We start from the raw sequence: 11,227 nt of genomic DNA, 5'->3' as shown, positions 1-11,227 counted from the left end.
ATAATCCAGGACACGCTCCTGGACCAATTCCTAGGACAAACCAGTAATTAGCATTTTGTACTTACTTAAGGAATCTAGCGTTTGCAATGGTTTAAACCACGCGGCAAGTAAACTTTTGTTGGTAACCACTCGGTCAGGCCGCAACTACTTTTAATTTTGATTGCGATGATGTTATCTATTTGAGTAAACTTAGGTTGATAGGGTATACCTGATAAAATTGTTATTTTTGTTATTCAGGGACATCGAGAAATTGAACATGAAAATCGATGAATTGAAGAAAGAAACCAAAGAACAAGAAAAACGGTATGGTGTTATAGTTGGGAAATAAATGAATATGTGATTTTCATTGTTATATTATTTTAGCACGTATTGCTCAGTGAGAGCATTTGTGATACACCTTTGTCTATAACATTTTTACCTAAAATCGGGGAAAAACACCTTTAAACGACATATATCTTTTCCTTAAGCGTTTTGTAGATTATGAAATTATTGAAATAGTTTTAGTCTTTCACGTAGGTAGGCACCAGTTCTAAAAATAAAAAAGTGTTAAATTACATATTGTTTTCAGCCGCCCTATAGATTACGATGAAACTCTACAGAAATGATTATTAGGCAGTCTTTTACTAAAATGCTCATATGGATCCGTGTTGGTGAACAAGATGACCGTCATAGCTTAAAATAGAAAGTTCTTTCAATGACATCTTCGCATTTACCTTTGAATAGAATGTGATGTTACATGAAAGGCATAGTCGTTTGATGATCATCTATAATATTGTTCGAGTAGTTAGGGTCATCTTAACAAGATGGTTGTCCGAGCCAAAAATAGAAAAGATAAGACTTTTTTAACATTTTGTCGTCAAAGCCCGATTAATTTAGACAAAATTATAGTAGTGAACAATTGGGCAGTCCTTTATTAAGTTGCTGACATATACTGGTGGGCTGAATAAAATTTCGGCCGCATAAGCTAAAAATAGAATGTCCAGCCTGTTTCTCTTGAAGCGATAGAGGAAATTAAAATTACTTGGCAGAAATGTAAACCATTATAAGACGATGTGCTGAGCGAAGGTTAGACCATTCTCAGGTCAAGGTCATACTTATATATTATGTATATTGTGTCCGGTCTGAATCTTTTGAACTAATGGAAAGAATGATGCAAGGAATATAACATCATATAAGCAAATTTTTAGGGCGTATAATTTATGTACTCAATATATGTGGTCATCGTACGAAGTTTGACTGTTGTAAAACTTTTAACAATATTAATGTCATTTGATATTGACCTTTGACCTTGTGACTCCAATATAGATATGGCTCTTTTATTCAATATAGGCAATCATCCTATGAAGTTTGAGCACTGTTAGCCGAATGGAACTCGTGTTATGCTCCGGGAAGTACAATTTTCAGTGTTTAGGTTATTGTGACCATGACCTTGATCTTATGAGCCTAAAATCAATAGGGGTCATGAATTGGACATGGCCGTTCATCGTATAAAATTTTACAGCAAGGGGTTGATTAATACTTAAGTTATTGAGCAAAAACCGTTTTCAGTTTATAGGTAATAATGACCTTGACCTTGTGACCAAAAATTAATAGGGGTCGTCTTCTTCTCAATATTGACAATCATCCTAAAAATTTGAACACTGTGGGCCAAATGGAACTTAAATTTTGCTCCAGAAAACACATTTTTCAATGTAAAGATCATTGTGATCATGACCTTTGACCTTATGACCCCAAAATAAATACGGGTCTTCTACTCAATATTTACAATCATCCTATGAAGTTTGAACACTGTGGGCGCAACGGAACTTAAGTTATGCTCGAGAAAACACATTTTTCAATGTAAAGATCATTGTGATCATGACCTTTGACCTTATGACCCCAAAATAAATACGAGTCTTCTACTCAATATTTACAATCATCCTATGAAGTTTGAACACTGTGGGCGAAGTTATGTTCGAGAAACCACAATTTTCAGTGTAAAGATCATCGTGTCCTTGATCTTTGACCCTGTGACACCAAAATCAATAGGGGTCTTCGACCCAATATGGATAATCATCCTATGACGTTTGAATATTGTGGACTTCAGTTATACTCCGGAAACTGTTTTGAGTTTTAAGGTAATAGTGACTTTGACCTTTGACCTTGTGACTCCAAAATCAATAGGTGTCTTCAACCCCATATGGACAATCACCCTATGAAGTCGAAAGGAACTTAAGTTATGCTCCGGAAACCAAATTGCTAACGGGCAGAAGGACAGACGGGCGGAGTTGCCAACAATTGGCGTTAATGTGCTTTTTCTTTGATCTTTATGTGGCTTTTTACCCCGTAAAATATGATAAACAAGATCAACAAGGAAAGGCGGCGTTCAATGAACGCAACCCTCATATGACCCAGCAACAAGAACTAGTGGCAAGGAGCCCAGACTGACCCCAACAAAAACAGGACAGGGCACAAGTCAGCAAGGACAGCTTAATCACTAAATGATAAATAATTTGTAACTGATTAGGGTTACCATTAACATTACCACATAAACCAGTCGGTTTATGGGATTTCCTTCTTCTTTTTTAACTAAAATTTTGGACGGAATTATAGACCATTGGATGTTCGCTCGGACGGACGGACAGACAGACGGAAAGACGGACGCCATGTGGTATAACATAATATGCCCGAGATTCTTTCGGGCATATGAATGTCATAACTTACATAGACATAAAGTATCGAAATAAAAGTTTTTATTAAACTGTAACAAGCTTTGTGTTACTTTCTTAGAGCGCAGTGTTTTGCGCCGGTAACCTCTATTACGGAGAAGCCAATTGGTTACTAGTCGTTACAAAGTTATAAAGCTTTTGTTTTCATTGCCCTCAATCAACATTATTTAGGTAGAGAAATATCTAGTCATTGGTTTTCTGGCAAAAGTTTTTATACAAAACAAACGAAGATGAATTTCGCATTCTAATATTTGAGCAACACGACAAATTTAAAAAATATTTCTAAATACGCAAAATGAGTCAATTGTATAGTAGTGTTCACATTCTTCACAAACACAATCATCATTTTGTTTTTTTATAACATACTCATCATGCCCAACTTATGATATGGTATAACATTTGATATTTTATCAATATTGTTTAATTTGTTTACCAATTCACGCGCATTTTCTTAATCTTTTCTTGAACGTTCCGGATGTCAAATTGTTTTAAATACTGTTATAAACTTATACTAATGTCTATAATGTACGTGCATGCCACTTTTACAAGCAAAACTGTCGAAATTCCAATAATCCTCATAATGATTTAGGAGTGGATGTTCATGGTGCATGTTATATACCAGCTTATAAGATGGACTTTAATCAATAATTTACAACTTGTTTTCAGTAATAAAGTGGATTTTAAAAAGTATGCAACGAAAATGGAAAATAAAGTAGAAAAATACGAAGCTGAAATGGTTAGTTTGAAAGCGGAATTGACACAGGCGTTGGCATCTGCAAAGAAGGAAAAGACAAAACACGATTCAGAAAAACAGGAAATGTTGTTAAGGTTTCAGTTGTTTTATAATTTACTTTAGCATATTGAATTTAACATGTTGCATTGCCTAAAAGTCCTCTTTAAAAGTTTTATTAATCTTGCACCAGGGGTTTCTTAAAAGAATATCTCACCTACAATAACACCACGGGTTTGATACATAGCAGAGGATAATCGGAGAAGAACTTTTAAACATTTTATATCTTTCGTTCTTATTCAATTGAACATTGTTTATATTGAAAAAAATAAGTTTAAACTAACTTTTATATAAGACAAATCGGCGCCAATTCGAAAGCAGCGTAACGACATGCAACTCATTCATAAAGGCGCCAAAATGACGTCATTTTAATCTCACAAGAATTATTAATGGATTACTAAAGAAAACATAATACCATCCAGTTTAACACGTAAGTTTTAATTGTTGTAAACGTGATAAATTAATGTTTTTCTTATTTTTTTAACTTTTTTTAAATATTTTTTTTTAGTGACTTTAGTGTGGGACATCGCGTATCGCACAGCGTTATACAAAAATCGGCAGCGTAATAAATCTCTGCTTGAAAAAAAAAGCATTAGAGTTCTTCCTTAAATTGTCTTATTAGATTCGAAATAATATCGGTCTGGGTGTTGCTAAGACTGATATAATTTCTTAAACACCTAAACGACATACCGTGATATATAAATCAAGATCTAATTCAATTCTTGCACGTCAAGAAAAAAATAAAGTTGAACTATATTTTTGGTGGTTGTAGAGTTTGTTATAACAACATTTTTAAAGGATTTTCCAGTCGGTTGAAAAACTGTCGTTACATCTACTGTTTGCACAACATTTTGAGAATAACAAATTTTGAATACGCTGATAACGTTTTTGTGTGTTTATCATATTTGTTTTAATTTTTTATTAATTTTTCAAGCGAAAACGGATTAATTATAGTGAACTAAAGTAATATATTACTTTTTAGCAACATTGAAATAGCACTCTTTTGACGGTTTTGCACGCACTGTTTGGCGCTGCCCTGTGACATCACCTAAACATACTAGCCTCGTTATTGCGTCGATTTGCAAATACTGTGGGAGGAAATAAGACGGCTAGTGTATCTACTTAGGGAATATACATCAATTCTGAGTACATTGAACTGTTTTAGTTCAAATTCTCCTATCCCAGCATCAACCATGTATTTTTGTCTACCTTTTTCATGTTTTTAGATTATTTGATTATTTATTTTAATAAGTTTCATTCTTACTTTTCCCCGATAAAACAGCGTCTACATGTGTTTTTCCTTTGGCGCTAACTATGTCAAGTCATCATAGGCTAAACATGTGACGTAATTACTGGAGATAGATAAGTTTATCCAGCAAGGCTTTATCGGCTGATAATAAAGACAGTTATTATCACGCCCTTTGAGTATTTCCGATAGTGTCAGAATTTGTTTTCTTTCATATCGAACGAAAATAAACAAAATTTGTGTCTTTTGAAACAATTTTAAAGGCATGTTCGGCATGTCTTCTATGCCTTACTTTTCATTGCACGTTCAAAATGGCGGACGAGTTCTCGAAAGCATTTTATCAATAACATACAAAGACATTAAATATCGAGTTAAAAGCATTTATTTAACTGTTTCAAGATTTTTTGTTACTTCGGTAATCACTTTTTCCAGAGAAGTCAAGTTTAAAGCTACATTTAACAGAATATGTAATCAAATTTTTCTGTCGGCTTAAAAACCAAGCATTCTATAGTTTTGTTAACATTTTCAACAGTATTGTTGTAAATCTTATAAAAAAATCTTCATAAGTTATGATTTTATAAGGAAAACCCCGCGGTAACTCACGTAACTTTAGTATTGTTTAAAACATACTTCATGTTCGTTGCAAAATATAACGTACGTTACTTTTACAAGCATTTTGAAACCTACAATTTCTTAAAACATAATTTTGATAGGAAAATGTCAAAATTCCAATAATCATCATGATTTGTTAGGAACTGTATGCGCATGTCATATACTAGCTTATAAGATGAACTTAATTCAATAATTTCAGTAAGCAAGAGGAATTTAAAAAATATGCAACGAAAATGGAATGTGAAGTAAAACAAAAAGAGGCTGACATGGTTAGGTTGAAAGAGGAATTGACAAATAATATGATAAAGGCGCTGGCTGAAGAAAAGAAAAAACACGATTCAGTAAAAAAGGACTTGTTAAGGTTTCAGCTGTTATATTATCTACTTTAGCATGTTTTTAATTAACGTAAATATTATTTACGAGTATGTATGTCCTGAATGAGTACTAAATTCGTGACCATCAATGGTACTTTGTATTACTTTAACTCAAATTCAACATACAACTTTATAGTGTCCAGTACGTAAAATGTTTGTTGTTCATTCAATAGGTTGAGCAAAGTTACAGGAGGAAACCTAACGTTAGATAATCCGAATATTGCTGATCTAAGTGACGAGAACCGTCCAACCAAACTTGCAGAGGAATTTTCTGAACTTTATGACAATGAATGGACGGATACATTTGAAGTTCTTAAAACTGATGAAAAGGATAGAACGACCTTCATGCTTCATTTATTGCAGGTGAAACTTATGAGAGTTGTAAATCATTTACATGTTTAGGATTAGCTTAAACATTAAAAACATGATGTTTTTGTGTGTGTTTTGTTTCGTTTTAATCTAACTATTTTGAGAAAGAATCTGTGAAAATGACTTTATTTATCTGTTTTTGTTTTGATGCTTTGTTTTTAATCTTTTAGTAGATTGTCATGACTATTTACCAATGTCTTTATGAATTTGAAGAGTAATAATAAGTAGTAGTATCAGTTAACAATGTTATTGTAGCAAGAACTTCAAAATAAATATTTCCGCTTTTTCAAGAGTGTTTCTGTTATGATAAGTTATAGCAATCAAATCACAGATGTGAATTGGGTTTATTTAATCTTCTCTACATTTCTTATTTAGAGAGCAAGCACTATTTGTCAGCAAATATCAAACGATCATATGCAGAGTATCAAGGAAAGTTTGTGTTCTCTGACTCTCCGAACTCAATTGCCGAAAAGGATTGATGTTGGCACAAATGAAATGTTTGGAATCCTAAAAAATGAAAAGATTCAAGTTTTCAGGAATGAGGTATAAAAGTTGTGTGTATGTAATATTATTACTTTAAGCTTATTTAGGTTTCAGATAATCGAGTAATGTTAACAAATATTTTAAGAAATTATATCATATATGTGCCTATCAATTAGTATTTATCCAGTTCCGATGTCCTATAGCGTGAATAAACGCTTTTGATAAATGATCTTTTTTTATTTTATTTTGTTAGCAATGAAGAATCGTAAAAGCGTTCATATGGATTTCTAATTGCTTAAGAATAAAAGACGTTTTACAGCAATTACTTCCCTATATATTTATAAATATTTACTAAGCTATATACAGAATGCATTTAAAATCTTAAAGCGTAAATTAAGTAGATCAACTAAACTTAAATCTGGAAAGCTTTATTCTGAATATTCTGATATTTGAATCCGGTTTTGTTCAACTCGACATGAAAAAAACTGATGAAGCATATACCAGGGTTGTTCGCGAAGTCCATGTACAAAGTTGATTATAGAAAATCAATAAACAATATTGAGATAAAAAAATGCATCACTAGAAAATTTATTTCATTACAAATCTAGTGATATGCTACACACACATTTTACCAAACATGAAAATACTATAATTTACACAAAACACAATACATCTAAGTAAACCCGTGGCAGTGACGTCGCGCTAAACATCAAAAGTCACAGTTTTTCTATGTAGTCACCGCCTACGCCCATGCACTTTTGATGCCGGGTGGATCCATTTCTGAAAGACTTCTGAATACCACTCTTGGTCAAACGTCACAATAATGTTCTGAGTCTTCAGAAATCTGGAAACGAATTCCTCGTAGCTGTGCCTTTAGTTCAGGAAAATGTCTGAAGTCCATGGGAGCGAGGTCCAGACTGCAAAGGGTGTGTGCAAGAAAGTCGGTTTCAAGGAGCGTTATCTTGATGCAGAATTACTCTCCCGAGTGGTAAATCGGTACGTTTCCTTCTTAATGCACGTGCGAGATCCCTCCTCAGAACCTGAAATACGCAAATGCAAGCATACTGAGTTTTTGAAATAATTATGATTTGTCCATGGATCTTTGTGTAATATTATTTATAACTTATTTGAATGATATTCTATCATTCTATCTAAAGATTTAAGTTTTCAACAAACAATGATAATGTTAAAGATCCTGTCACTCAATTTTTTATCGTTTTATATCATTAAAATATTGCTCAAATGAAAATTTATCAATATTGTAAGTTTCAGAAAGCATTATTTGTAAAGATATTACTGAATTTACGTTTCATGTTAATAAAGGGAGGTAATTAGAAAAAAAATTTCCATAAAGTCCAAGTCAAATTTTTCAAAAAGAAATGAATGCATTTATTTTAATGATTGCATATAATGTGGACAAATATTTGATTTTTGATTTTGATTGCTTTAGCTTTTTATGTATTGGTGTATGCAGGGTCTCCATGTGAACTTCAAGGTCATAGTGCAACAACCAAGTTTCATCAATTGTAACAATTCGGTCTAGAACCGTATCAGCTCTTACTCCAATCTCGTAATATTCGCAAAATTAGGGGCACTTTAAAGTCAGGCAAAGCTTTAAAATAATGGTGTCCCTGGTCGGTGTTACATGCGTTACCATGGACACGGTTTGTGCTAACATTCAAACTAGAAAACATATAAAGCTTTGGTGATCGGTTTAAGTTATTCGATACTACATTTAAACAAAAGACATTAGAAAAATTGCTTTCAATGCAATATTATTCCACTTTAACAGGGACTTCGCGAACACCCCCGTAAATAATGCTATGTTCTCAACGCCGATCAGATCAACACGAACGTCCCGACTCACGACACCTCCACGACCTCAAGTCGACCCTAATCGATGCTTTACGACTTTATCTCGACAACAACCCGACCAACATCTAGACTTCTTCTCGATCACCCATACCTATACGCGAGTCATATACGATCTCAACTAGACTAATTGAACCTCTGGTCGATCGTTGCCAGATTTACACCCGACCAGATCGTAATGATTGTCAAAGAGTCGTGAATAATGCTCGGGTAGAAGTCGAGATGATCGTGTACAGATCGGGAAAGAGATGTATACTCGACCAAACTAGATCGTTACACGATTTATTCTCGATCAACTAGATCTTCTACTCGATCACTATACGATCGCTTCTCGACCGCTTATCTACTCGATCACTACTCGAATTGTTTTTGACATGTCAAAATAATTCGAGAAGGAAGCCCGAGCCATGCCGACCAAGGTAGACCGTTTCGACCACCTCCGATCACGCACGCAGACCGGGCTAGACCGGTACCCGATAGCTTGATTGTGCTTGATCGAGTTGATCTGATCGGCGGTGAGAACACAGCATAAGTTTGAGAAATGACATATGGTTTGCACGCTGAATGGTATTTTGCATGTAAGATAAGGGAAGGTTAGATAGATTACCACTATGAGTATATTATAAATGACAATAGTTGAGAGCTTATTTAAAACTTTTATTTAATTTTTATTTCTAGACACCCAAGCATATTCATTCTAAAGTAAAATTGCACGTTTTTTCTATAAGATTTTTTACAGATAAAAATGTCTGTTTTTTTCTACCAGGTGATTACAATGCCGTTTGACTCTTTGCAAACTGATCAAAGGAATGTTGTGATGGATTTGCGAAAGTTTGTTGAAAAACAGCTTTCTTATCAGCTTGAAATGGTATGTTTTAAATAGCGTTGACCTCTGTACATATTTATTTATTTTGTTGGTAATAGTTTCAATTATGTTCAACAACCCAGCTTGCCCATTATTTTGTGTTGTTGTTGTTTTTTTGTGTTATTTAATTTGTTTTTGGTTTTCTATCTAATAAAATTCATTGCCATACACTACATTCATATCTTTCATTGATTGTAAAAAAGGTCATGGGGTAAATTATATCAGGTAAATATACATTGGACATGAAATGCAATAAAAGGGTTAAATATCGCGTTCGTGTCGCGTTACGCAACTGCATATTCTGTATGTGACACATTTTAGCCGTGTCACGACAAAACCAACATAATGGGTTTGCGACCAGCATGGATCCGCGCAGTCTGATCAGGATACATGCTGTTCGCTTACAAACCCTATAACAAGTAGAGAAACTGAAAGTGAACAGCATGGATCCTGATCAATATGCGCAGATGCGCAGGCTGGTCTGGATCCATGCTGGTCTAAAACCCATTATGTTGGTTTTGTCATGGCGCGGCTCATATATTTTCAGGAAGTCGCAAATGTTATAGCTTCTGAAAGTGAAATCAATTTAGAAGGAGAAGATACGGTCATAAAATATATAATGAAATGTGTTAACATATGCTGGACAATGTGTCAACACGAACCACCCGTACACGTTGACTTCCCTGATCTACAAGTCAATCACAAATTTGATACTAATGTTTACAAACCGTACACAAAGTCAGGAAAGTATCTGCATTTCATTGTATGGCCTGCATTGTACCTTTACAAGGATGGTCCAATGCTTTGCAAAGGGGTTGCACAAGGAAACAACTGACATGTAAGTACTGTTTCTTGTTTTTATTCATCAAATATATTTAATTTCTTTTACCATTTTGAAACCATGTATTAACTCAGAGTAAATAATCATTTTTTTTTTCTAATGTTTAAATTGATAAGGAAATAACCTTGATTTTGTCGTTTTGAAGTGTCTATGATAATCATCATTATTGAAATAAATATACAAACTAAGCTAACAGATATTTAAGCAATACCAGTTTTTAAAGATAAATTTCATGTTTATTTTTAAACCTGAGCTCAAGTATGTACAAATGTATGCCAAAGTTTTAAGAGAATCAGCCATCGTCTTTGCTTTATCAAACATTTGATAATCAAACACATTTTTGCACTTTCTTGTTTCAGGAATATTCACTGTCAACCAATTGATAAAAATATCTGCGTCATATCAAGAACGTTAGATACAGCTTTTAACATGATTATATAAAACTTCTACTAGGTGACCAACCTCTTTTTTATTTTTTAAACAATGAATTAGATAGATAAATAAAGACAATACATCACCAAAGGCAATGCACTGTACACAATTAATGAAAGATTTCAAAATGTCATCGTTAAAACGTTACAAAGAAAGACAGTTATACGCTAATCGGAAATTTCCAAAGTTATGAGTTTTACGTATAAGTAACGTGGGAAAAGAAGGACAATTCAAACCAGTGAATATAATTTTACAAAACTTTGCATGATTAAAGAAATATTATAGTTTAAACAAATTTTAAAAACCTGAGGAACACCCCTTATTTGTTGAGTTATCCGCTCAGAAAAGTATGTGTTAAGCTCTTTTGGTCATTTTCAAGAACAGATAACTCAAAACCGCGGCTCGTAACGTCTTATTTGATTTCCAATTCATGATTTTACTTTATTCCCCTTTATGGTGCAAAAGTTGCTGAAATTGTTGTCACTTATTTTTACTTTGTAGATGATTATGCGAGATGATAAAAAATGTTGTTTTTTTTCTCTGTTATGCCATTTCATTTAAGCATAGTAAAGTGCATGTTATATTATTTTATATATTTAACCTACTTTTTGACTGAAAATGTAATAACGAGAAAT

The 11,227-nt window shown here is 33.4% G+C and overlaps 1 protein-coding gene and 1 long non-coding RNA gene across 2 annotated transcripts; both read left to right on the top strand.

The window, feature by feature from the left end:
* Positions 1-237: 237 nt before the first annotated feature.
* Positions 238-9,337, top strand: LOC132728403 (uncharacterized; the record flags this gene model as incomplete). The annotated part of the gene is made up of 6 exons (XM_060714052.1): positions 238-303; positions 3,375-3,536; positions 5,556-5,717; positions 5,904-6,093; positions 6,475-6,642; positions 9,221-9,337. Coding segments are annotated over 6 exons (865 nt in total), but the record flags the coding sequence as incomplete, so codon positions are not given.
* A 534-nt stretch (positions 9,338-9,871) lies between these two features.
* On the top strand, positions 9,872-10,792 carry LOC132728404 (uncharacterized). Its single transcript, XR_009625479.1, has 2 exons — positions 9,872-10,157; positions 10,520-10,792. It is a non-coding gene; the product is annotated as an uncharacterized LOC132728404 (long non-coding RNA).
* Positions 10,793-11,227: the final 435 nt, after the last annotated feature.

This window comes from Ruditapes philippinarum, unplaced genomic scaffold, assembly GCF_026571515.1.
Source record: "Ruditapes philippinarum isolate M1 unplaced genomic scaffold, ASM2657151v2 ctg21133_1_1_1_1, whole genome shotgun sequence".
NCBI lineage: Eukaryota > Metazoa > Mollusca > Bivalvia > Venerida > Veneridae > Ruditapes > Ruditapes philippinarum.
The sequence above is the reverse complement of the archived record's forward strand: the minus strand, read 5'-3'. Positions and strand labels throughout refer to the sequence as shown.